Source organism: Natrix helvetica (genome assembly GCF_964273705.1).
Source record: "Natrix helvetica genome assembly, chromosome: 2".
In the NCBI taxonomy this organism is placed as follows: domain Eukaryota; kingdom Metazoa; phylum Chordata; class Lepidosauria; order Squamata; family Natricidae; genus Natrix; species Natrix helvetica.
The window spans coordinates 2583683-2611092 of record NC_138552.1 but is presented as its reverse complement, the minus strand read 5'-3'; the positions used below and the strand labels follow the sequence as shown (position 1 = coordinate 2611092).

Genomic DNA, 27410 nt, shown 5'->3' with positions numbered 1-27410 from the left:
AGGACTCCCCAAAAATAGAAATACAAAGGATTCATTCGTATGAAACAGCAGCATTTGCAATGCCAGCCTATTTATTACAATCCAGTTTACAAATACTGCAAAACAGTAACAGCAATTATACAAGAGGTGTATTGATTTCATTTTTTAAAAAAAAATACCTGGAAATACAGTACAAATGTCAAACTTTGCAGGTTGTTCAGGAAATTTAAGGAATCTCGCATCACATGGGCAATATTTCTCTCTGTGTCTGTATCTGTCTTGCATAGCTTCAGTGGAAGCGCTTTTTTTTTAAAGGATGGGTTTTATTGATTTTATTTGTATTCCGCCTTTATTATTTTTACAAATAGTTCAAGTTAGCGAATATATCTAATACTCCTTCCTCCTCCTACTTTCCCCATAACAACAACCCTGTAAGGTGAGTTGGGCTGGGACAGACTACCTGGCCCAAGGTCACTCAACCAACCTTTTGTGTCTAAAGTGGAAACTAGAACTCAACATCATGTGGTGATTGTCCCAAAGTCACCTAGCTGGCTTTCATAACTAAGGCAAGACTAGAACTCCCAGTCTCCTGGTGATTGGCCCAAAAGACACTCAGTTGGATTTCATGGCTAAGGTGGGACTAGAACTCACTGTCTCCTGGTGATTGTCCCAAAGTCACCTAGCTGATTTTCATAACTAAGGCAAGGCTAGAACTCCCAGTCTCCTGGTGATTGGCCCAAAAGACACTCAGTTGGATTTCATGGCTAAGGTGGGACTAGAACTCACTGTCTCCTGGTGATTGTCCCAAAGTCACCCAGCTGGCTTTCATAACTAAGGCAAGGCTAGAACTCCCAGTCTCCTGGTGACTGGCCCAAAAGACACTCAGTTAGATTTCATGGCTAAGGTGGGACTAGAACTCACTGTCTCCTGGTGATTGTCCCAAAGTCACCCAGCTGGCTTTCATAACTAAGGCAAGACTAGAACTCCCAGTCCCCTGGTGATTGGCCCAAAAGACACTCAGTTAGATTTCATGGCTAAGGTGGGACTAGAACTCACTGTCTCCTGGTGATTGTCCCAAAGTCACCTAGCTGGCTTTCATAACTAAGGCAAGACTAGAACTCCCAGTCCCCTGGTGATTGGCCCAAAAGACACTCAGTTGGATTTCATGGCTATGGTGGGACTAGAAGTCACTGTCTCCTGGTGATTGTCCCAAAGTCACCTAGCTGGCTTTCATGACTAAGGCAAGGCTAGAACTCCCAGTCTCCTGGTGACTGGCCCAAAGTCACTCAGTTGGCTTTCATGGCTAAGGTTGGACTAGAACTCACCATCTCCTGGTGATTGGCCGAAAGTCACCCAGCTGGCTTTCATAACTAAGGCCAGAGTAGAACTCACCATCTCCTGGTTTATAGCCTGGTGCCTTAACCTCTAGACTAAACTGGCTGTCAAATAACTGGAGGTATTACATGATATTAATAATCTATGCTTGGTTTTCTTCCCAGCTCTACCCACTAGGCATTGAAAATAGCCTAGTGTATGTAAAAAAAAAAACCTGGGCCAAAATTCAACCCTTAATCCTGCCACCCCATCGTCTGCTTAAGACCTCAATCCCTTGGGTGTGAAGGATTCACGGTAGCAGTAACCACCTGAAGATCTTTTCCTAAATGCATGTTTAAAACAATGAACAAAAAGAAGTTAAAGCAAGAATTAAATGTGCACAGTGGTTTTTCAGATAGCAAAAGACATAAACAATGGGGACGAAGGTTATTTGTCTCGAATAATCTAGACAGCGTTCTAGTTGGTCAAGAAAGACAGCATGAGACCTTCCAACCCAACTTTTTCCACAATGTTTGGCTGAAGGTCAATAGCATTTTCCCCTTGACTGGATTTTCCCCTGTCTATCCATACTTGAATTCAATTAATATTGTCGAAAGTTTCCTTTTCTTGCAAATAATGAAGAGAGATAAATTGGCCAGATTTAGGTCTTCACCCTGGTTTTCCTCCAGAAGTTTGTGGTGGCCCCATCAACAAGATGTTCGATAACCTTTTTTTTTTCTGGAATGGTACAGGGTCTTCTGCTTGAGCAAGAGCTTGGACTAGAAGACCTCCAAGGTCCCTTCCAACTCTCTTATTCTGTAACATTGACTTTCACCCAAAATGTCCTGCAGAAAATCCAGCCCTATAAATCAGTGGATTTGGATTATCCAGCTGTGCATGGAAGCTGCAATAGCGTTTTCCCCATCCTTCTCTCAAACCGTGGCCACAGATTTATTTACAAAAATGAATTCGTACCTTCCAAACCTATCTCATGCGAAAAGAAGAAGCAACAGAGAGGACCAAAGCAGCAAACCTGTTAGGACTTAGTGAAGGGGGAGCCCCAGGTAAACCCATCCAAAATATTCCACCTGGGAGCAGAACTATTGGACAGGTGGTCCTTCAAAACAAGCCAAGATAGATCGAAATCCCCCAACAAGATATGAAATATGCATATAAACACAGGCAGTTTTCTCCATCTGGTGACCTCCAGATCTGTTGGGACTGCAATTCTCATTCTTCCCAACCAACATGGCCGAAGAGAAACCTGGGAATTCTAGTTCTCAAACATCTGGAGGGAACCTGATGGGAGAAAGCTACCTTAATAGAAACATCAATATGTGTATTCACAGGCAAACTCCCTCCACCTGGTAACCCCCAGATCTGCAATTCCCATTCTCCCCAGCCAACATAGTCAAAAAAGGAACCTGGGATTTCTAATTCCAGAAAGAGCTTGATGGGAGAAAGCTGCCTTAGGAAAGGTAGACATGGACATCCCCATGCAGTTCCCTCCACCTGGTGACCTCCAGATCTGCAATTCCCATCCTTCCCAGCCAGCATGTTGAAAGAGGAACCTGGGAATTCTAGCTCCCAAACACCCGGAGGGAACCTAATGGGAGACAGCTGCCTTAATCAAAACAAACAAACAAGCAAACCATCAAGGGTAGACAAAGAAGTGAGTGTGGAGAAGACTCCAAAATCCTCTGGTGTGAACATTTTGCTGTCTTCTTTGGTTCTTTTTCAGTTTTTTTTTAAATTTTTATCGTTATTTTTTTTTAAAAAAAAATGTCCAGGGAGCAAGTTGTGCAGCTTCAGACATTGTCCCTCTGCTTCACATTGGACAGTTTGACGCTCTCCTCGTCGTTGAATTCGGGAGGCGGTTCATCATGGCAACCGATCATCAGCTGGTAGACCAGGACACCTGCGATGGCGCCCAGGAAGGGGGCAATGATGGGGATCCACCACCAGTGTCCAGAAGCCCTGGGAGATACAAGCAGAAGAAACGGTGAAGGAAATACAGTTGGCTGGGTCAAGAGGAGAGAATATCGATAGCTCAGGGATGAACTGTAAGATCCTGGGCGCTCTCTGAGCTGGATGGTTTTCTTGCAGACGTTTCATGACCCAACTAGGTAACATCATCAGAGCTAGAAGGGAGTTTGGTGGAGAAGAGGAGGAGGAGGAGGAGGAGGAGGAGGAGGAGGAGGAGGAGGAGGAGGAGGAGGAGGAGGAGGAGGAGGAGGAGGAGGAGGAGGAGGAGGAGGAGGAGGACAACTGTGCTTGGAGTTCTTTGAGTTGGGTGGTTTCATGACGTGACCCAACTAGGTAACATCATCAGAGCTAGAAGGGAGTTTGGTGGAGAAGAGGAGGAGGAGGAGGAGGAGGAGGAGGAGGAGGAGGAGGAGGAGGAGGAGGAGGAGGAGGAGGAGGAGGAGGAGGAGGACGATGACAACTGTGCTTGGAGCTCTTTGAGTTGGGTGGTTTCATGACGTGACCCAACTAGGTAACATCATCAGGGCTAGAAGGGAGTGGGGTTTATGGAGAGGAGGAGGACGATGACTGTGGGGTCCTTAGTGCTCTTATCTTTGTGGTTTCCGTGAGGACATTTCATGACCCAACTAGGTAACATCATCAGGGCTAGAAGGGAGTGGGGTTTATGGAGAGGAGGAGGAGGAAGAGGAGGAATGTGAGGTCCCTGGTGCTCTCTAAGTTGGGTGGTTTTCTTGCAGATGTTTCAAGACCCAACTAGGTAACATCATCAGTTCTAGAAGGAAGTGGGGTTTGTGAAGAGGAGGAGGAGGAGGGAGGGAGGGGAGAAGGAGGACGGTGAGGTCCTTGGTTCTCTCCAAGCTTGGTTGTTTTCCTGCAGACATTTCGTGACCCAACTAGGTGACATAATCAGTACTACCAGTATGTGTAGTAAACAAACAAACCACCAAGCTCAAAGAGCACCAAGACCCCACAGTTTCCCTCCTCTTCCTCCTCCTCCTTATGTAACCACAAAGGTCAGAGAGCACTGAGGGATTCACAGTTATGTCTCTTCGCATCTCCCTCAATGACTTATTTCTCTTGATGCTTTTCAAGATCATTGGGGGTCAACTCCCCCCCCTTTTTTCCCCCTGCCTTTGAACCATCTCCTCTTTCCACCGAACTCTACAAGCAAAATTGAATTTTAGGATCCCTCCTGTCATCTTTTGGCCGGGATCCAGGACAACCGTAGCATCTATGACTCATTGGTCGGTCATTAACAATGGAATTGTTCCTCGACTCCACGCCTCAATTCCACACTCCATCTCACTGACTGTGCCTACTAGAAAATTTCCTTGGCATCAAGCATAACTCAATCAATGTCAGTCCATCTGAATAGAACTGAAAGGGACCTTGGAGATCTTCCAGTCCAACCCCCTGCTCAAGCAGGAGATCCTGTACCATTTCAGACAAATGGCTGCTCGATCTCTTCTTAAAAGCCTCCAGTGATGGAGAATCCATAACCTCTGGACTAGAAGTTGTTCCACTAATTAATTGTCAGGAAATTTAATTGTTAATTAAATTGTTAAATTAATTGCTAATTGTCAGGAAATTTCTCCTTAGTTCTAGGTTGCTTCTCTCCTTGAGTAATTTCCATCCATTGCTTCTTGTCCTGCCTTCTGGTGCTTTGAAGAATAGAAATAGAAAATGGAAATGGAAATAGAAATAGAAATAGAAATAGAAATAGAAATAGAAATAGAAAATAGAAAATAGAAAATAGAAAATAGAAATAGGAATAGGAATAGGAATAGGAATAGGAATAGGAATAGAATAGAAATAGCATAGCATAGCATAGAAATAGAAATAGAAATAGAAACAGAAATAGAAATAGGAGTTGGAAGGGACTTTGGAGATCTTCCAGTCCAACCCCCTGCTTAGGCAGGAAACCCTATACCACTTCAGACAAATCGTTATCCAACATCTTTTTAAAAACCTCCAGTGCTGCATTTGCAACTTCTGGTGGCAAGCTGTTCCACTAGTTAATTGTCCTCATTGTTAGGAAGTTTCTCCTTATTTCCAGGTTGCTTCTCTTCTTGATGAGTTTCCATCCGTTGTTTTTTTTTCTCCTGCTTCTGGTCCTATGGAAAATAGGTGGGCTCCCCTCTTCTTTGGGGCAGCCCCTCAAATACTGGAAGGCAGCTATCATGTCCCCCCTAGTCCTTCTATCCATTAGACTAGCCAAACCCAATTCCTGCAACCGTTCTCCATATCTTTTAATGAAGAACAGAGGAGTTGAAAGGGACCTTGGAGGTCTTCTAATCCAACCCCCTTTTCACAAAGTCCAGTCCCAGACACAAAAGCCACTTACGTGAAAACCTCTGTACCCCAGCCAGCGATGGCGGTGAAGAGACGGGGGCCAAAGTCTCGGGCTGGGTTGACGGCGTAACCGGAATTGAAGCCCATGGAGGTCCCAATGACCAGGATGACGAAGCCAACGGTGAAGGCCTCCAAACCTCTTGGCACGGGGTTGTTGTAAGGATCCACAATGGCCAGCACACAAACGATCAACGCCGCCGTGCCAATGAACTGAGGGGAAAGAAGATTGAAACGGGTGTTCCTCAAAGAAATAGGAAGGAATTGTGAGAGTGTCTTCACAACTCCTGTGAGTATCTTGACTCAAAATGACACAAAAGCAGTTTGCCATTCCCTTTTGGGGAGGGGGGGGGCATTGCTTTTGACTTCCCCGTCTAGCCTGCAGCCAAGGATGGGATTGAAAATCTTTAGCAACTGGTTGGGCGTGGCCATGGGGGGGGCTACTCAGCTTCCTGCACCATGGGGGGGGGGTTCACCCTCCCCAGGCTCCAGAGGCTTCTTTTGAGCCTCCGGGAGGGTGAAAACGGCCTCCCCTGGGCTTCCAGAGACATGTTGCTTCTCTCCTTGATAAGTTTCCATCCATTGTTTCTTTTCCTGCCTTCAGGAGCTTTGGAGAATAGGTTGACCCCATCTTCTTTGTGGCAACCCCTGAGATATTGAAACGCCTCTATCAAGTCACCCCTAATTCTTCTTTCTATTAAACTAGGCAAAGGTTCCCCTCGCACATATGTGCTAGTCATTCCTGACTCTAGGGGGCGGTGCTCATCTCCGCTTCAAAGCCAAAGAGCCAGCGCTGTCCCTTCCGTTAAACTCGGCTTTGCTTCATGTGGGTCAAATACGATCCTGTTGAGTTTGGACATTTGTGCCTTACCTGGTCAAAAAATCCGTTGACGGAATTCAAGTGTTCGGATGGATATGTGGCGAAGATGCCCGCTGTCCCATTGGCGCCTGTTACAAAGAGTTCATTTCCACCGAATGCCCAGATTGCATCTAGAAGAAAAGTACCAAAACAGACAATTGAAGGCAACCATCCAGAATTCCTTCACCAATCACCCCAAAAGAAGCTTCTTCAAAGACCCCTGTTTATGACCTTTTGAAGGAGGTATGCAACGAAATTTCATTTTAATGTATGCCAATTAGTGTACATTTAAAGCATGGGATTCAAAAATTTTACTGCTGGTTCTGTGGGCATGGCTTGATGGGCATGGCAGGGGAAGGATACTGTAAAATCTTCATTCCTTCCCCACTCCAGTGGAAGGATACTGCAAAATCCCCATTCCCTCCCCACTTCAGGGGAAGGAAAACGAAATGCACAGGTACAGTATAGGTGGTACCTTGCTCAACAGTAGTAGCTGTGAAAGGGATCTTGGAGTCCTAGTGGACAACCATTTAAATAGGAGCCAGCTGTGGGCAGCAGCTGCCAAAAAAGCCAACACAGTTCTAGGCTACATAAACAGAGGGATAGAATCAAGATCCCGTGAAGGGTTAATACCACTTTATAAAGCCTTGGTAAGGCCACACTTGGAATCCTGCATTCAGTTTTGGTCACCACGATGTAGAAAAGATGTGGAGACCTTAGAAAGAATGCAGAGAAGAGCAACAAAGATGATTAGGGGACTGGAGACTAAAACATATGAAGAACAGTTGCAGGAATTGCATATGTCTAATTTAATGAAAAGAAGGACTAGGGGAGACATGACAGCAGTCTTCCAATATCTCAGAAGCTGCCACAAAGAAGTGGGAGCCAAGCTATTCTCCAAAGCACCTGAAAGCAGGACAAGAAGCAATGGGTGGAAACTAATCAAGGAGAGAAGCAACTTAGAACTGAGGAGAAATTTCCTGACAGTTGAGAACAATTAATTAGTGGAACAGGAGTTGCCTCCAGAAGTTGTGAATGCCCCAACACTGGAAGTCTTTAAGAAGATGTTGGATAGCTATTTGTCTGAAACGGTATAGGGTTTCCTGCCTAGGCAGGGGGTTGGACTAGAAGACCTCCAAGGTCCCTTCCAACTCTGCTATTGTATTGTATTGTATCGTATTGTAACTGCTGCTGCTGCTGCTGCTGCTACTACTACTACTACTACTACTACTACTACTACTACTACTACTGTGGGGTCTTTAATGCTCTCTAATCTTTGTTGTTTTCTTGTATACCTTTCATGACCCAACTAAGTAACATCATCAGTGCTAGAAGGGAGTGGGATTTCCTCTCTGTTTATTTATGTCTTTGTTTGAATTTTTTTTAGCTTATCTTGACCTGATGCTCATTCTCAGTAGATCCAGCAAGCTGGAGAAAGAGACTGAAACCAGAGGGATCAAGTCAAGATTACTCCAGACATGTTGCAGAATTCCAGTTCTCCATTTCTACGAATGGGGAGATGTATCTCATTGACCTCCTCGTCTTTGGGCGATGATGACATGAACTCCCTAGACAGTTTTCAGGAACGTGGCAGCCTACCAAGTCAAAAGATGGAGACGTGATTAGATTCACGCTGAAGACACCCACTGCTTAAACTCTGGCACCCTGTGGTGATTTGTCAACTGACATATTATGGTCTGACAAGCCCATGGAGACACTTCTGTGGGTGGGGCCCCTTTCCCAAGAGCTTACTCATTGTTGTAACCTCTTTAAAGTTGGATTAGGTAACTCTTTCATTAAGTGATAATCGGCTGATCACAAAATCTGTGAAATTTACTTCATTTATCTGCTCTTTTCCATAGTCAGCACCGAAAACACTTTGCACCTTCAGCATAATTTTATCTGATCATTTTCAAGCCCCACTTGAGCACATTCCAAGCTGTTGCATCGTTATCCATTTAAGAAGCTTGTTCTGTCCTATTTCTGCAGGTAGTCCTCGACGTACGACCACAACTGAGCCCCAAACATATGTTGTTAAGCGAGGCTCTTGTTAGGTGAGCTTCGTCCCATCTCTGCCCACCTTTCTTGGCACCGTTGTGAAGCGAACCGCTGCAGTTGTTAACTTAGCAACGCGGTTGTTAAGCGAATCTGGCTTCCCCATGGAGTCTGCGCGTCAGGAGGTCGCAAAAGAGAGGCCCGTGACTTCCAACAATTCATTTAGTGACCGAAGTTACAACAGTGCTGAAAAAAGTGACTGATGACCGTTTTTTCACACTTAAGAACCGTTGCAGCATCCTTCGTGGTCACGCGATCAAAATTGGGACGTTTGGCAACTGACTCGTATTTATGATGGTTGCAAATTCCCGGGGCCACGTAATCCACTTTTGCGACCTTCTGACCAGCAAAATCAATCACTCAGGATCACCTGAGTGGGGCCAATGGTTTCTGCATTCTGCAATTTTCCTGGAAATCTGTTCTGGAAATGATTACGGGAACCATCTGCACCACTCAGGTGACCCTGAGGACACAGACAAACCTCCAAGTGGCCTCAACGACTCTCTAAAAGGATGCAAATGACCAACTGTCTGCAAGGAATATAAAATCCTTCCCTTCCCCACCATCCAGTCAGAGCTGAAGAAGCTTCTTGGATGGGAAGCAAAACTTCAAAGAAAAATAAGGGAAGTCAAGTTGTTTCCTGAAAAAAGCATCTTTGGGACAATCATGACCTGGAGGATGAAGATACTCCATAGACCTTTCTTTGCAGGAAAGGAAATTGAGGCTACCTTGGTGAAGATGGAGGACGAAGGAGAAGACCAGCCCATGAACCAAGGAAGAAAGACGTAATTGACTCACCAAAATATAAGCCAAACACGATGCCAGCTCCGAGAAATGCTCCGACGGTTTGAGCCAGGGCATACACCGGAAGTTTGATCCAAGGTTCCCGGGCCATGAAGCACATCGCAAAAGTGACCGCAGGGTTCAAATGCCCACCTATAAAGAAAATCCCATTGGTTAGACATAGGTCAAAAAGGCAAAATATACGTGGTTTTAGATGTAAAGCCAGAAATATTTTTGGTTAGGTATAATACCAGAAAATTATAACAAAGGGAATACATATTTAATATTACATGTGTGGTGACAGCGGCGAGAATTGTATTTGTACAATATTGGAAGAATGAAGTTCCTCCTACAGATGAGAAAATAATTAAAGAGATATTGGGCTGTGCAGATAGATTGACACTAAGAATAAAGGACAAGGAAGAAGAAATGTAATATTTCTCAACATGGGATGCGTTTTACCAGTTAGAAGTTAGAAATTAGAAGATAAAAGGTTGTTACTTTGGAGTAGACTGTATAAATGGCTAGAGGACAGAAGCCAAAAGAAGAAATAAAAGTTCTAAAAACTATTGATTATATTTTGAAGAAAAATGCATATATGTAAAATCTGGTTATATGTATTACACTATCATATATAATTATTGCATTTGCTCTGTAGGGAGAGGACTTAACAACATTAGTATTAGAATTGTTAAAAACTATGAGAACGCAACAATCAAAGGGTAAATTGCAAAAGCAGAATATGTATGCTGATACGGGAAGCTGTGAAAAGTATATTATATTGTTTTGTGTTGTTTGTGTTTTTAAATTTGTATTTGTTTTTGTATTTTTTCTTGGTTTTTTTTTTCTTTTTCTCTTTTCCTTTTTTACTTGTGTTTTTTAAACTTGAAAGTGTTCAATAAAAACTATTTTTTAAAAAAGATCGTTACTATGCACAAGTAAATGAGGAAAGGCTATTATTATATATAAGTAAACAATATTATTATTATTATTATTAGCATTATTATTATTAGCATTAGCATTAGCATTAGCATTAGCATTAGCATTAGCATTAGCATTATTATTAATATTAGCTTGTATAAGCAAAACGACTCAGACAATGCACTGTTCATTAAGCATTTATGTTGATTTTAAAAATATAGAAATAGATAATAACAATAATAAAAGTAAAAAGTACGCAGGCTTCAAGCTCCAACTATTATTGAATGACCGTTGAAAGTTACAACAGCCTTTTAAAAAGTGACTTATGACCGTTTTTCACACTTACGACCATTGCCGCATTCCCATGGTCACCTGATCAAAATCTGGGCAATTAGTAACTGTCATTTATTTATGACTCCTTTAGGGAACTGGATGGGAATTTGCTTAAGCGAAGTCATTAGACACGGAGGTGTTGCCTTCCCTGTTTTGGCACCATCTCTTGATTAGGTCTGCGTTAATTAAGGTGTGCGCTGTCTCATTAAGACCTCGTCCCTCCTTTCCTGGTGAGTAGGTTTACACCAGGAGGCCCCAAGGAATTTTTCACGGCTCTGCACCCAGTTAATTATGCGCAGCGCATTCTTCGGGGACACAGGACGAAGCTGGCATGATGACATAATCATGCAAAAGTTGCAACGCGTGTTCAGGGAGTCCTCGGGTTACGACCAGCGCTTAGCGACCGTCAAAGTTATGACAAATCCCCCCCCAGGTACTTATGACAGCTGCCGCATCCCCTCTTCCCCAGGGTCCTGTGAATGCATTTTAGGCACTCAGAAACTGGCCTGGTTTTGCAGATAGTCCTCGACTTACAACAGTCCATTTAGCGAGCGTTCAAAATTACAACGGCGCTGAGAAAAATGACTTATGACCATTTTTCACGCCTATGACCGTTGCAGCATCCTTAGGATCAAAACTGGGATACTTGGTGACTGACTCACTTTTATGACGGTTGCAATGTCCCAAGGTCATGTAATCCCCTTTTGCGATCTTCTGACCAGCAAGCCAAGTCATGGGGAAGCCAGATTCACTTAGCAACCAGGCTACTAACTTATCCACTGCAATGATTCGCTTAACAACAGTGGCAAGAAAGGTCATAAAACAGGACAAACGTACTTAACCACTGCCCTGCTTAGACATGGAAATGTTGGGCACCATTGTCGTCATAAGTCAAGGACCCTCTGTAAAACCATGAGCAGCACACACCGTCACATCTAACCCTTACAACCTTGACTTCCAGTAAAAATGCACCCGTGGTGAATGAGGAGTTCACTTAACGACTGTGTTCACTAAACAAGCACAGTAAGCACTCTCTGACAGCTGTGTTTGCTTAACGGCCGCTGCCACTAAAGGTCGTAGAATCGAGTCGATCACGTGGTGAGTCTCTTTGCAATTGTTGTGATGCACGACTGTAATGGGCAGAGATTCCGTTAAGGTCGTAACTTGAGGACTACTGAGCTCACGCCAGACTCTGGGACAGAAGGATGTAAGCACGGGCCTTGGCATAACCCTGGCATGCGTGTTTTGGTGGTTTGCCGTGAATGCCAAGACACGGCCCAATCCAGCCGTCCAAGCAAAACAGCAGCAAGGAACTTTATTTTTCCAACAACCAGAACCGGATTCGATGAATGAGCCCATTGTCTGGATGCTTTGCGGGGGGGGAGGGGGTGGCGGAGGGGGGGGGGGCTTTGCAAACACTGCACTTTCACTGACTGCTAAAAGGAGAAATTTGGCTGAACCTTCCCCCTGCGAAACAGACTAAGGATGGGGATCAAAAGCGTCAGGAGTGGACGAGCAATTAATACTTCACTCTTTTTTCATCGTTGCATTTTAAGCAGGGAGGGGGGTATTTCTGTGTTGCCTGTGGAAGAAAAGGAAGCAAGAAACAACGAAAGGAAAGGGAGAGGAGAGGAGAGATGGTAGGCAAGGGAAGGGAATGAGGAAGGAGGAGAGGAGGAGAGGAGAGGAGAGGAGAGGAGAAGAGAAGAGAAGAGAAGAGAAGAGAAGAGAAGAGAAGAGAAGAGAAGAGAAGAGAAGAGAAGTATGGTAGGGAAGGCAAGGAAAGGCTAAGGGAAAGAAGAAGAGGGGAGAAAAGAAGGAAAGGGAAGAGAAGAGAAAATATTGAAGGGAAGGAAGGGAAGGGAAGAGATGGTAGGCAAGGGAAGGGAAGGAGGAAGGAGGAAAGGAGAGGAGAGGAGAGGAGAGGAGAAGAGAAGAGAAGAGAAGAGAAGAGAAGAGAAGAGAAGAGAAGAGAAGAGAAGAGAAGAGAAGAGAAGAGAAGAGAAGAGAAGAGAAGTATGGTAGGGAAGGGAAGGGAAGGCTAAGGGAAATAAGAAGAGGGGAGAAAAGAAGGAAAGGGAAGAGAATAGAAAATATTGAATGGAAGGGAAGGGAAGGGAAGGGAAGAGAAGAGAAGAGAAGAGAAGAGAAGAGAAGAGAAGAGAAGAGAAGAGAAGAGAAGAGAAGAGAAGAGAAGAGATGGTAGGGAAGAGAAGGGAAGAAAAGGAAAGGAAAGGATGTAAATGGATGAAGGGAAGGGAAGAGGGAAAAGGAAAGTCTGCATTGCATTGCTGCAGATGTGAGCTGCCAGTTCAGGGTACATAAAATGCGTGGCCACCTATGTCTTTGAGGCCATTAAAGCCGCCATACCTGAGATTTGTCCTGCAATCAGAATTCCAAGCGTCACAGCAAAGCCGAAGGCCAAGTTGACCGTCAAGAAACGGGCGTGGGACCCTTTGCTGAGCACCAGCTGGGCCACCGAACCACAACCGAACATCTGGCAAAAAGAAAGAATCCCGGTGAAGTCGAGGTTTGAAGCATCAGAAGAAGGATTATTTTTGCAATCCATGGGAGGAGAAGTCAAGAACCCACTTAGTAACTTTCAGATCGAACAGATCTCCTTAAGATCCAGCCTCTCGTTTACCAAAAAATCTCCTCCAACCCACTGAATATTATATTTTCCAGCTGGATCCTTTGGCCGTGAATTCCGTCATTCATCTCTCTATCATAACAAGGTTCTCCTGCTTGAGCAGGGGGCTGGACTAGAAGACCTCCAAGGTCCCTTCCAGCTCTAGTCAATTCTAACTAGCCAAAATAAGAATATCATTTTTGTGCAAGTAGTGGGTTCGAAATTTGGACTTCTTATTGTGAAATGTCCCACCTACATTCCTACAGGTAGTCCATGACTTACGACCAATCCCTTATGCAACCATTGAAACTTACAACAGAGCCCTCAAATGGTACTTATGATACGGTTCTTAAGTTACGACAGCTGCCACCCCTCCCCCATGGTCATGTGACTGAATTTCCACTGAATTACAACTGTTTGCAGGGTCCTGTTGTCACGTGACCACAATTTACAACTTTTTTGCTGAAAATTGGCAAAACCTCCCTATGGCAAATGATGGGTTCGTTTAATGACTGCTGATTCACTTAACGACCATGGTGGTTCACTTAGCGACCAGTGTTTTTAAAGGTCATAAATTCAAGTCGGTCTCCTGGGTGACCTGCCTCATGATTTACAACTGTCATAAGCATACTCCATTATGGTCATAAGTCGAGGACTGCCTGAAGCTGAAAAACGGTGTAATAACAGTTGGATTTTTGTTGCCAGATCATATTGTATATTCCTTGCTGAAGAATATCATTACAGGGTGCAAATATCTGATATTTATTTAAAAGCAAGCAGTAATGCACACGCAGATAGTCCTCGACTTGCAACAGTTCATTTAGTGACCATTGAAAGATCCAACGGCACTGAAAAAATGACTTATGACCATTTTTCACAGTTACAATATTTCCAGCATCCTCGTGGCCATGTGATCAGCATTTCTGACATTTGGCAACTGACTCATATTTACGACGGTTGCTCCGGGGTCCCCCTTTGCGACCTTCTGACAACCCAAGCCAATGCGTAAGCCCAGATTCACTTAACGACCGTCTTACGAATTGAACAGCTGCAGTGATTCCCTTAACAACGGGGTCAAGGAAGGTCATACAATGGGGCCAAATTCACTGAACCAACGTCTCGCTTAGCAACAGAACTCTTGGGCTCCCTTGTGGTCGTGAGGACTACCCGCACAGCATTTTTTTTTTCAGAGTGTTTCTAAGTAACACAGAAACCAGGAAAATAAAAAAAACTTTCCATTTTAGCTCAGGTTCTTATGCAATCAAGTCTTGTCTGCTCTCAGATTACTTTCTTCCTCCTTCTGATTAAATTTCACTCTGCAGCAGAGGATAAAAAAAATAGCTGTGTGTCCTTGAGCTTTAAAGCTCAAAAAAAAGAACGGACTTTGAATCATATTCTTTGCCATGTTTAAGTCAGAGGATCCTATCATCTTTCAATAGGGGCGTGGATAGGATAAGATTTCTCGTAGGCGCCCTTCCATACGTTTGGCTTTGCCACAACGCAATTACAACTGGGCTCAACGGAAAATTGCCGAAGGAGTTGAGTTATTCAAAACTTCCTTCATGTTCGGGGTTGTCGAACACAATGGTTGTAACGTGAGAAAGGCTGAAGAAGAATGGCTTGCAAAAGGGAACAATAAATCAATGTTGAGCCCAAATTTGAGGGCTGAGACTGAAATAGAACAGAACTGAATAACAAGAGCAGGAAGGGACCTTGGAGGTCTTCTAGTCCAACCCTTCTGCTCAGACAGGAAACTCTATACCATTTCAGACAAACGGCTGTCCTGTCTCATTTTAAAAACTCCAGTGTTGGAACACCCACAACTTCTGGTGGCAAGCAATTCCACGGGTGAATTGTCCCTCACTGTCAGGAAATTCCTCCTTAGTCCTAGGTTGCTTCTCTCCTTGATTAGTTTTCATCCATTGTTTCTTACTTGGAGAATAAGTTGACCTCCCTCTTCTTTGTATTAGCCCCTCAAATATTGCAAGACTCCTATGTCACCCTAATCCTTCTCTTCATTAGACTAGCCATCATACCCAATTCCTGCAACTGTTCTTTATGTATCTCAGCCTAAAGTCCCCTAATCATCCTAGTTGCTCTTCTCTGCACTTTTTTTCCCAAAGTCTCAACATCTTTTTTTATAAAGTGATGACCAAGAGTGGATGCCAGGTGTGATCTTACTAAGGTTCTTGGCCCATCATTCATTTCTCCCTATCCTAATTAATTCACTGCTCCCCTCTTGATTTCCGGCTTTGCAAAATGCACATCAACGCCCAAAGTCCTGTCTTTCCATCAAAGTTTCTGGTAGTAGGTTTTGCGCAAGGGCGCGGGAGCCTGTTCTCTTTTTCTGCGCCATCCTCACCTGGAAATCTTTTGGCAACATAAACAGAGGTGGTATTCAGCCAGTTTGTACTGGTTCGCCCGAACTGGTAGTGCAAATCGTGCCCATCTGCCCCGGCTGTATGTCATCCTATTTAGGCACATTTTCAAGCCGTGTGTATGTGTGCAAGCCAAGTGCACAATCGAAGCGCATGCGCAGAAGGCTCAGCGCATGCATGGATGTGGGCGCTCGGCGCATGCGTGTACATGGGCACGCACTCACATTTGCGAACCAGTAGGAAACGTAAGTGACTACCACACCTGCATAAGAAGCACAACATTTTTGTAAATGATTTTGCAGAAGCGCCAAAGGATTTTGTTTTTTTTTAATAGTTGGCGTACGGCAGGAAAAATTAAAATCAGTCCTGCTTCTTTCTGGTCTCATCTCCATGTTAGTTTTGTGCTCAGGTGGTCCTTAGAGACCAATTAAAAGAAAGTGTAGATCCTGGGTAGAAATAAAGTTCTACTAAATCCATTTACCCAGCTCCCTGGAAAAGGCTAGGTAAGAATGTCATTTCTGCCCTCCTCAATGGATCGTGACTTCTTGACTCCAATTTCTTCATCTCCCAGGATACAAACTTTGACAGTATCCATTATCCACCATTTGAGACAGGAAATCTTTATTTGTGTGACATCCTCTTCACCCACCTACCCCAAAGAATGCCCCAACACTAGAAGTCTTTAAGAAGATGTTGGATAGCCATTTGTCTGAAACTGTAGAGGGTTTCCTGCCTAGGCAGGGGGTTGGACTAGAAGACCTCCAAGGTCCCTCCCAACTCTGCTATTGTATAGTAAGACTCAATTTTAGAATTTAGAATAAGAGAGTTGGAAGGGACCTTGGAGGTCTTCTAGTCCAACTCCCTGCCTAGGCAGGAAACCCTATACCGTTTCAGACAAATGGCTATCTTCTTAAAGACTTCCAGTGTTGGGGCATTCACAACTCCTGGATGCAAGTTGTTCCACTGATTAATTGTTCTCACTGTCAGGAAATTTCTCCTTAGTTCTCTCCTTGATTAGTTTCCACCCATTGCTTCTTGTTCTGTCCTCAGGTGCCTTGGAGAATAGTTTGATTCCCTCTTCTTTGTGGCAACCCCTGAGATATTGGAAGACTGCTATCATGTCTCCCCTAGTCCTTCTTTTCATTAAACTAGACATACCCAGTTCCTGCAACCGTTCTTCATATGTTTTAGTCCCTTAATCCTCTTTGTTGCTCTTCTCTGCACTCTTTCTAAAGTCTCCACATCTTTTCTACATCGTGGTGACCAGAACTGGATGCAGGATTCCAAATGTGGCCTTACCAAGGCATTATAAAGTGACATTAACACAATTTTATAGTGTACCACACTGGTTCAACATCTCCAAGATTTGCCGTGTTGTGGGACATTATAATTGCAAACAACACACAGGTCACTTTTCACATAGAGCTGCCCTGTTTGAAGACTGACAAAGTCACTGCATTGGATACAACCATCTCATTATCTAAGCTTGTGATTCTCAACTTCAACAACTTTAACTTATAAGCCTAATAAGCCTAATAAAACTTCAACTCCCAGAATTCTCCAACCACTGTGATGGTTTCACCATGTCCTTCAAACACTCCTATTCCAAACAGTTTTACTTCTGAACTTCATTAAGCGGTCCATAGCCTTGGAATCTTTTGAAGATCTACCATGGAAGTTCTCATAAACTCAAACATCTCAAGTTTCTTAAGGTGAGCTAGTTTTGGCGTTCTAGTTGCAGGTTTCCCAAAGTTACAATACAATACAATACAATAGCAGAGTTGGAAGGGACCTTGGAGATCTTCCAACCCCCTTCCTAGGCAGGAAACCCTATACCGTTTCAGACAGATGGCTATCCAACATCTTCTTAAAGACTTCCAGTGTTGGGGCATTCACAACTTCTGGAGGCAACTTCTGTTCCACTGATTAATTGTTCTAACTGTCAGGAAATTTCCTTCAGTCCTTCATTTCATGAAGACATCTAGATTAAGCTTCTAACTTTCGACCTCAAGGGACGTAACCTCCATAATGGCATAATGTACGTAAAACAGTTCTAGAAAAAGGAGACTCAAAGTCAAAGATTCCAGCAGATGCCTCCAAGGGATGTCCAACCTAGGCAACTTTTAAGACTTGTGGATTTCAAACTCCAGATTTCAACCTGTGGAGTTGGAAGTCCACAGCCCTTAAAGTTGCCAAGGTTGGACCACCCAGCTGTAGCCCAACCGAATCTGGATTCTCCAGCATGCTCTCCACCTGTCATTCTGCAGGCTCCAAAACAAAGCAAAATCAAAACCAGAGTTTGCTAAGCCCAGGAACGAAGCCAACCTTGGGTCCCACCCTCGTCCTGATCCAGGTTGAACTCATCCTGGTGACACCGCTTTTCCTCAAAACTAAGACTAATAGGAGGCAAGGGAAGAGGGGAGCATGTACCCACACGAACCCCGGGAGGTCTGCTTGCAACACTGCCATTAAATCATCTTTTTGTTTTCCATCTCCCTTTCCAACAGCTACTCCACCTTGCCTGGGGGTTGCAGAGGGGAACACAGGCAAAACAGCTGCAGAATTCAGCTTGTGTTCCTTGCCTTGGGGATGGATCGTAAAATGCTGAAGAAGCCCTGGTTGGGTTCCTCCCAAAATTAATCTTCCCGTATTCCAGCTCTCCCAAATTCATTAAAGCCGTTAATAGATTTCATCGCCCCTGTTCCAAGAGGCGCAGCAGGGAGGGGTCCTTTTTAAGTCTAGCATCGGGCGCTCCCCCCCAAAATTCTGCTTTTTCTTTTCCCCCCTCCAAGCTTCCAAGCGATTCTTTTGTTCTGCTGGGGACGCGATAGGGATCTTCCCCTGCGCAGCTTGGTTAATTAAACTTGGCACCAGGGAAATCTTTCTAGAGACAAGATAATTGTGCCAGGGTTGGGCAAGAAAGCAGGCATTCTCTAGGGGTTTCGTAGTGTTGTGCTTTCCAACACAACGCCAGCCGTATAGGCTCCGAAAAGAAACCCGAAGCTTGGTTTGTGTCAAATAAGCATAACGAGGCCTTGAAATCTGATTTTGCAAAAACAATTGTGCAAACTTAAAGGTAAAGGTTCCCCTCGCACGTATGTGCTAGTTGTTCCTGACTCTAGGGGGCGGTGCTCATCTCCATTTCAAAGCCGAAGAGCCAGCGCTGTCCGAAGACGTCTCCACTCCAGACAAAGGGTTGTCCAATCTCTTCTTGAAAACCTCCAGCATTGGAGCAGCCCCACCTTCTGGAGGCAAATCGTTCTACTGATCAATTGATTTGGGATTAGAGAATAACAGAGTTGGAGGGGACCTTGGAGGTCTTCTAGTCCAACCCTGTGCTCAGGCAGGAAACTCTTATACCTTTCCAGACAAAGGGTTGTCCAATCTCTTCTTGAAAACCTCCAGTGTTGGAGCAGCCACAACTTCTGGAGGCAAGTTGTTCCACTGATTAATGGTTCTGTTCTATTCTACTCTACTCTACTCTACTCTACTCTACTCCATTCCATTCCATATTTTCTCTTCTCTTCTCTTCTACTCTACTCCATTCCATTCCATATTTTCTATTCTATTCTATTCTACTCTCTTCTACTCTCTTCTACTCTACTCTACTCTACTCTACTCTATTCTACTCAACTCTACTCTACTCCATTCCATATTTTCTTTTCTCTTCTCTTCTACTCTACTCCATTCCATTCCATATTTTCTATTCTATTCTATTCTATTCTATTCTATTCTCTTCTACTCTCTTCTACTCTACTCTACTCTACTCTATTCCATTCCATTCCATATTTTCTTTTCTCTTCTCTTCTCTTCTACTCTACTTCATCCCATTCCATATTTTCTATTCTATTCTATTCTACTCTACTCTACTACATTCCACATTTTCTCTTCTCTTCTCTTCTACTCTCTTCTACTCTACTCTACTCTACTCCAGTCCAGTCCATATTTTCTATTCTATTCTATTCCATTCTATGCTATCCTCTTTGTTAAACTAGACATTCCCAATTCCTGCTTTGTATGTTTTGCCCTCCGGTCTCCTAAGGGACATTTTAACCTCAAAGATCTACAGAGGCCCGTAAAGTCCACCAAACTGACTTAACTCAAAACCAAAAGGGATTCAAATAACATTTAGGGCAAGCCCAGAAGCCAAGAGAAGTTTGCTGAGGCCTTGAGCAAGAGAACATGGTGTGAAGCTGCTGTCTTGCAGAGACCTAGGAAATTACTTAAGTCGTTTTGCTCTGACCCATGGAAGAATTCTATTACCCTTTCGGAATTTGGCCTTGGGGGAAGATATGAGATAATTTTATTACACCCCATTGCTGGCCAAATATTTCTTTCTTTGTCAGATTGCCAGTTAATTATCCAGGGTGAAAACTCAAGATATCTACGGTATGCATCAAATCAACTTTTGAATTATGTCAGGGCCATATAGCAAAAGGGCTCTGCGGAATTCCACACAATAGGTTCCTCAGAGCTGGGTGAGAATTCTTCCAGCCCATGTGCAGAGTGCCTCAATCTTCCAGAGCTGTGTCTCCTGCAAACAACCCCCACAAGCGAACACACACACACCAAAAAACCCCACAACCCTCTAAAACGTACACTTCAGTTTTTGAACCTTCTTTCTTTTACTTTATTTTTCTTTCTTTTTCTTTCTTTCAAACTTTTGAACTTTCTTTCCCTGACCCTCTAAAATTTACACTTCAGTTTTTGAATTTTCTTTTTCTTTCTTTTTCTTTTTCTTTCTTTCTTTTTCTTTCTTTCTTTCTTTTTCTTTCTTTCAAACTTTCTTTCCCTGACCCTCTAAAATGTACACTCCTTTCTTTCCCCAACCCTCCAAAATTTACACTTCAGTTTTTGAACTATTGTTCTTTCTTTCTTTCTTTCTTTCTTTCTTTCTTTCTTTCTTTCTTTTTTTCTTTCTTTCTTTCTTTCTTTCGAACTTTATTTCCCCATTTCATTGCTTGAAATGTTTCAAAATCATCCGAAAATGTGGCAATTTGATGGAGTTGTCTTTTTATCAATGCTTCACCCAATTCAACGCACACTTTTAGCTTTGTAGAAGCTCACACGTAGAGAAAGGAAGTGATCAGGCATGTATGTGCTATTGGTTTTACTAATAGAAGAGCAGCTGTCTGAAAAACAATAGGCAGTAGCACTGTCTACTTTGGGACCAGATTTTATGCTGACAATTCCCATTTCAGGTCTTAGGGATAAGTGGGATTCAAATTTATTTATGACTTTATTTGGGGCGTGTTTGGAGCTCTCTGTGTGCAATTATTTTCTTGCAAATGTTTTATGAGCCAATTATACTAGACTATATTGTGCTATGCAAGTATAATTGTAATGCTTATTTATGAATAGTTGTTATATAATAATTATACAATATTTGAGGGGCTGCTACAAAGACTGAAGGAGTCAAACTATTTTCCAAAGCACCAAAAGGCAAGATGAGAAACAATGGATGGAAAGTAATCCAGGAGAGAAGCAACCTGGAACAAAGGAGACATTTCCTGAAAGTGAGAACAATTAACCCGTGGAACAGCTTGCCACCAGAAGTTGTGAGTGCTCCCTCATTGGAGGTTTTTAAGAAGAGGTTGGACAGTCATTTGTCTGCAATGGTAGAGGGTCTCCTGCTTGAGCAGGGGGTTGGACTAGAAGACCTCCGCGGTCCCTTCCACCTCTATTATTCTATGTTCTAACTAGGCAATGCCTTCACTGATAGAAGAGAGTTTGCTCTCTGTTCTTGGTTGCTTTCCATCTCAGTAAACAGCCAAATCAAGAAATTACCAAGAAAATTCACACCAACACTGATGAGGGAAGCCACTAGTATATAAGCAGAGAGCAACACACCCAGCCCTTCTAGCATTGATGAAGTTGCCTAGTTGGGTAATGAAACATCTGCAAGAAAAGAACCAAGCTCTGCAAACCCCACTCCCTTCTAGCACTGATGATGTTCCCTAGTTGGGTCATGAAACATCTGCAAGAAAATAACCAAGCTCAGAGAGCACCAAGGACCCCACAGTTTTCCTCCTCCACCACTTCCTCCTCCTCCCCCCCTTCTCCACAAACCCCACTCCCTTCCAGCATTGATGATGTTACCTAGTTGGGTCATGAAACGTTGGTGAGAAAACCACCAAGCTCAGAGAGCACCAAGGACCCCACAGTTCTCCTCCTTCACCTCCACCACCACCACTCCTCCTCCTGCTCCTCCTCATCCTCACCCTCCCCTTCTCCGCAAACCCCACTCCCTTCTAGCATTGACGATGTTACCAACTTGGGTTATGAAATATCTGCAAGAAAACCAACTCGGAAAGCTCCAAGGACCCCACAGTTTTCCTCCTACACCACTTCCTCCTCCTTCTCCGCAAACCCCACTCCTTTCTAGCCCTGTTGGGTCACGAAACAACATCTGCAAGCCAACCCCCCAGCTGAGAGAGAGAGCGAGAGCGAGAGCGAGAGAGAGAGAGAGAGAGAGAGAGAGAGAGAGAGAGAGAGAGAGAGAGAGAGAACCAAATGTCCCACAGCTAGAAATCTTCCCGTAGATTTATTTACAAGATTTACACAGCCGCCCATCCTATAGCAGACTCTGGGCGTCTCCCAATAGAATCGAGATAATGGGCTTCAGCTCCATTAATTTGCAGGAATGGCTCTGCGGAAGGGAGTAGTGGGTAGATAAAAGAAGCAATGCACGAACAGTGTGGGTACATGGGTGCAAACAGGCATGGTTGAGATGGCAACAATGCCCTGCTATTTCCTTGCTGCAGTTGCTTTCAGCTTTTTTTTGCAAACATCTCAGCAGTTCCTTGAATCGAGGAGGGGGAGACGTCCCCCCTCCCCACCTCCTTCTCCCAATGGAGCTAGGGAGCTGGGATCCCAAACCCTGGGAAAAACCACTCAGATTGTTGTGATTGTGTAAACATTGCTGCGCCTTGCTCCCTCCAAGGTTCTTACGAAAGTTTACTTTAAGTAGGAAAACAAAGAGTCTTCCTTCCTTCGTCACCCCACTCGCAGCCCAGGGAGGGATTAAAATACTCAAAAGTTTCCCAGATCCTTTTGCTGGAGGAGACGGATTGAGTTTGGCCAAAGAGCTAGACTCAAAGTCAACAGGTGGTCCTCGACTTACAACAGTTTGTGTCGTGTCGGTTTGAAGTTACAACGGCGCTGAAAAATGGGACTTACAGCCGTTTTTCACCCTTACGGCCATTGCCACATCCAGGTAGTAATGTGATCAAAATTCAGATGCTTTCTAGTTGACTCGTATTTATAACGGCCACAGTGTCCCCGCACCATGCGATCCCCTTTTGCGACCTTCAAAGGCAGTGGGGAAGCCAGATTCGCTTAACAACTGGGTTGCTAACTTATCCACTGCGGTGATTCAAGAAGAGGTTGTAAACATGGGGCAAAATTCGCTGGCCTCGCTTAGCGATGGAAATGTCGGGCTCAGTTGCAGTTGTAAGTCGAGGACTCCCGTTCCGTGAATCGAGCCCATTGAAATAACTTCAGCAAATTCTAGCCGAAGGCGCACGGAACGCTGTTCCCTTCCCACTAAAGGTGGTCCCTATTTTTCTACTTGCATTTTTTACTTGCTTTCGAACTGCTAGGTTGGCAGAAGCTGGGACAAGAAACGGGAGCTCACTCCGTTACGTGGCACTAGGGATTCGAACCACCGAACTGCCGACCTTTCTGATGGACAAGCTCAGCATCTTAGCCCCTGAGCCAAATGGGAGGCTCACCCTAATTGTCCGTAAGCAACGGTTCAGTTACAACCTCTGTAAGGAATCCGGAGTAAGATAAATAGGGCTGAAGTGGTGCAAAATGTGGCACAGGTTTGCCAACCGATGACAAACGGGATGTTTGGGGAACGCATGGTGGCACCAAGGTGATTGCTCTCAACCAAAACTTCAACAGAATGAGCCCGTTTATTCACCGGAATCAGCTTGCAAAGTTAACCTTAGGATTCCTCTTTCTTCCCTTCCCTTCCTTTCTCTCTGTTTTCTTCTCTTCCTCTCTCTTACCTTCCTTCTGTTCCCCTCCTCCCTCTCTTTCTCTCTCTCTTTCCTGTCCCTTCCCTTTTGCTCCCTGTCTTCCCTTCCTTCCCTTGCTCTCTTCTTCCTTCTCTTCATTTCCCTTCTTCTCTCTCTCTCTCTCTCCTTCCTTCCCTTCCTCTCTCTTTCTTCTCCTTTCTCTTTCCTTTCTCTCTCTTCTTCCTTCCCTTTCGTTTTCTCTCCTCCCTTCCCAACCTTCTCTCTTATTCCTTCCCTTCATTTCCCATCTTCTCTTTCTCTCCTTCCTTCCCTTCCTCTCTTTCTTTTCTCTCCTTTCCCTTTCTTTTCTCTCTCTCTTCTTCCTTCTCTTCCCTTTCTCTCTCTCTCTCCTCCCTTCCCTTGCTCTCCTGCCTCCCCTTGTTCTCTCCCCCCCTTCCTTCCCTTCATTTCCCTTCTTCTCTTTCTCTCCTTCCTTCCTTCTTCTCTTTCCTCTCCTTTCCCTTTCCTTTCTCTCTCTCTTCCTCCTTCTCTTCCCTTTCACACTCTCCTCCTTTCCCTTGCTCTCTCCCCCTTCCTTCCATTCATTTCCCTTTGTCTCTCTCTTTCTTCTTCCTTCCCTTCTTCTCTCTCCCTCCATTCCCTTTCTCTCTCTCTCTCTTTCCTTCCCATCTCCTCCCTTTCCTCCCTCCCTCCCTTCCTTTCTCAAGCTTTGCAACTATAATATGTGTGGACTTCAACACCCAGACTTCCAAAGGTAACTTTAACTCAATTCCCAAATCCACACATCTTAAGTGGCCAAGGTTGAGAACCACTGAGTTATGAAGTGCATTGTCAACACCAATAATCCTGTGAGGTAGGTTGGGTTGTGAATGTGGGTGTGGGTGTGGGTGTGGGGGGGTGGCTGGGCAAAGTCACCCACCCAACATGGCCAAAGTCATGACTAAGATGGGTGTTGAACTCACAAAACCTGTGGACTTCAACCCCACAGCATGGCTGGCTGGGGAATTCTGAGAATTGAAGTCCAATTGTCTTAAAGTCGGCAAGGTTGGATGCCCCTTGCCTAAATATTAGCTAATGCGAAGCAAACCCCGAAGCAATTCTCAAAGAAGCTGGAAAGACTCTTTGCAGAAATTCAACTTTGGCCTCTTTTTGATTTTGTCACCCAATGTGCAAACTTTCCAATTAGACAGAACTCTTCAACAGTGGTTTAGCTGAGCTCTGTCAAACCCCAAAATACTCAGTTTTAGAAATGATTTTCAATTCTCCCTCCCTTCTTGGAAGCAAATCCGTACTGGGCACAACTAATGAGAAAACCTCAGCTGTGATTTTCAGTCACTGGTTCCATTCCCACAACAGTCTGACACTTGTCCGTAAGCAAACCCGTTTCCTAGGTAAGAACAGTATTTCCACCCAAAGTTAACCAAAGAGGTTGGATGTCAATAGGGTAGATATTCAGCCAGAGTAAAAACAAACCAAGATTAACATTAACCAGGATTCTTGCCTCGTGTGAACAGAGCAGGTAGATCTTTAGTGAATTATTCCAGGGTACTTGTACTATACGCCATCAGGGCATTTCATTGTGCTAAAGAGGGTAACGCCTTCCTCCTCCTCCTCCTCCTCTTCCTCCTCTCTTTCCCATTCTCCTCTTTCTCGTCCTCCTCCTTCTTCTACGCCTTTCTCCTCCTTCCTTCTCTTCCCCTCCCATTCTTCTCCTTCTCTTTCTCTTCTCTTTTTCTTCTCCTCCAATATCACCCTCCTTTCTCCCTTTCTCTTTCTCCTCTCCTTCTCCTCTTTTCTCTCTCATTTTTCTCCTTCTCTTTCTCTTCTCCTTATTCTCCTCCTCCACCACCACCCTCACTTCTTCTCCTCCCTCGCCTTCTTCTTCTCCTTCTCCATTCCCTCCCATTCTTCTCTTCTTTCTCCTCCTCTCCTCCTCCTTCTCCTCTTCATCCTCCACCACAAATCCTCATTTCTCCTTCTCTTTTCTTCCTCGCCTTCTTATTTTTCTTTCCTTTTTTCTTCTCTTTCTCCCTTCTCCTCTTCATTCTTCTCCTCCTCCTCATTGTCCACTACTATCATCATTTCTCCTCCTTCTCCTCCTCCTTTTCTCTCCTTTTCTCCTCCTCCTTTTCTCTTCTTTTTCTTCTCTTCCTTCCTTTCTCCTTTTTCTCCTCCACCTCCCCCTTTTCTCTCCTTTTCTCCTCCTCCTTTTCTCTTCTTTTTCTTCTCTCCCTCCTCCTCCTTTTCTTCTTTTTCTCCTCCTTTTCCCCTTCCTCCTTTTCTCTTCTTTTTCCCCTCCTCCTCCTTCCTCCTTCTCCATCCCAGTCCCCATCCACTTACGTACCACCAAGATGAGGGTGCCCAGGCATTCTGCCAGGGCCTGCCGGACCAACTTATTCCTGATCCGCAGCCTCCGGCCGATGGCCGACAGCATTTCCTTCTGCCTCCCCATGGCGCCTGGAGCTCACGATGCAGGTGTGGAAGAAGCCTGGAAGATGCCTGGCTCTGAACTTGCCAGCCACACAGCTCATGTTCTGAATCCAAACCTTCCCCAGCTTATAAGCAGGTGGAGAGAACCTGGATCCGCCCCAGTTCCTCCTCTGCCCCGTGGCTGCCTCCAATGCACACCCACGCCCTGACACACCCACTGCACAGCCTTGCACGGAGTGTGTGGTTTTCTCCCTTCCTTTTCTCCTCTTCTTGTCGGCAACGTCATACACACACACACACTGAATTCACTGCCCAGTTCAACAGGGTGTTTGTCCTGTTGCCAAATTTAATCCCCAACTTTCCCAGGGTGGTTGAAGATCTCAAACCCAGGATAAACCAGGATCGTTTAGGATAAACCCAGCCTTCCTTAACAGGAATCAGGATCACATCAAGTGTGGGTGGGGGTGGGGGGGGAATCATGTTTGAATATATATATTAAGGTAGTAGTGTAATGTATATTATTATTAGAATTATATAGGTTGAAAAATGGTTTGTAAGTTAGATAAATAGAATTTGTATAAGGGCACTATTCAATATGTATAAAAATGTGGTTAACGGTGAAAAGCTAGGATTTAAGTCATTTGAGATTAGGCAAAGAAAGAACATATTTCAATGGAAACAAGAGTATTAAGAGCAGAATCATAAGGATTGAAGGGTTGGGAAAATATTAAATATGCAAAATATATGACTAACAATGAATATACATGATTGATGTTAGAAGTGTATATTGAAATAGTGAATAATGAAAAAAGGAAGAATGATAGAATGATAGGGGAAGGAGAAAAAAAGGACTAAAATAAAGGTAGAAATAAGAGGGGGGAAACAGTAAAAACAGTTGATGAGATGATGCAACATATGGGAGAACTATGAGAAGGTTTAGAATTAAAGGATGAAAGTAGAAGATATGTGTTAGTAAAACTAAAAATGAAACGCATTTATTAGGAATAATACTGTTATCTTTGTTTGTATTGAAGTGTATGACACCCAGGAATCAAACCATTCACACAATGAGATGCATAAAAATAATAAAACTTTATTTTTTAAATATTGGTATTAATGAGTGGTATTTTTTTAATAATATCACTCTGGCTCCGACTTTGGAGAGATGTTAAACAGTAACAGAGGTGGAAGGGACCTTGGAGGTCATCTAGTCCAACTCCCTGCTCACGACTTGCACTAGGGATTCGAACTGGCAAACTGCCAACCTTTCCGATTGACAAGCTCAGTGTCTTAGCCACTGAACCACCAAATCAGGCAGATGCAAAGCTTCTGTGAAGTTTTTCTCAGGCAATTCCTCAGCACCGGAACAAGAAATATTTTTGGAGGCAGCTCATAGTTCAACCGTGGGA

General features: G+C 44.1%; 1 protein-coding gene and 1 long non-coding RNA gene across 2 annotated transcripts; both read right to left on the bottom strand.

Moving 5' to 3' along the window:
* Positions 1 to 34: 34 nt before the first annotated feature.
* On the bottom strand, positions 35 to 26224 carry AQP3 (aquaporin 3 (Gill blood group)). Its single transcript, XM_081940922.1, has 6 exons — positions 25916 to 26224; positions 12950 to 13076; positions 9341 to 9478; positions 6500 to 6618; positions 5624 to 5841; positions 35 to 3270 (listed from the first exon to the last, which is right to left on the bottom strand). Exons 1-6 carry the CDS (start codon positions 26021 to 26023, stop codon positions 3102 to 3104), a joined length of 879 nt encoding a protein of 292 aa, XP_081797048.1. The 5' UTR covers positions 26024 to 26224; the 3' UTR covers positions 35 to 3101.
* On the bottom strand, positions 19063 to 21634 carry LOC309386020. The gene is made up of 2 exons (XR_014174332.1): positions 19467 to 21634; positions 19063 to 19378 (listed from the first exon to the last, which is right to left on the bottom strand). It is a non-coding gene; the product is annotated as an uncharacterized lncRNA (long non-coding RNA).
* Positions 26225 to 27410: the final 1186 nt, after the last annotated feature.

Excerpts from the sequence above, each read along its gene's own strand:
- AQP3 (XM_081940922.1), bottom strand. The coding sequence starts at position 26,023 with ATGGGGAGGCAGAAGGAAATGCTGTCGGCCATCGGCCGGAGGCTGCGG. Across the intron at positions 13,077-25,915 it reads TGGGCACCCTCATCTTGGTG|ATGTTCGGTTGTGGTTCGGT; the intron begins GTACGTAAGTGG and ends TCTTTTTGCCAG. Across the intron at positions 5,842-6,499 it reads TCAACGGATTTTTTGACCAG|TTCATTGGCACGGCGGCGTT; the intron begins GTAAGGCACAAA and ends CTTTCCCCTCAG.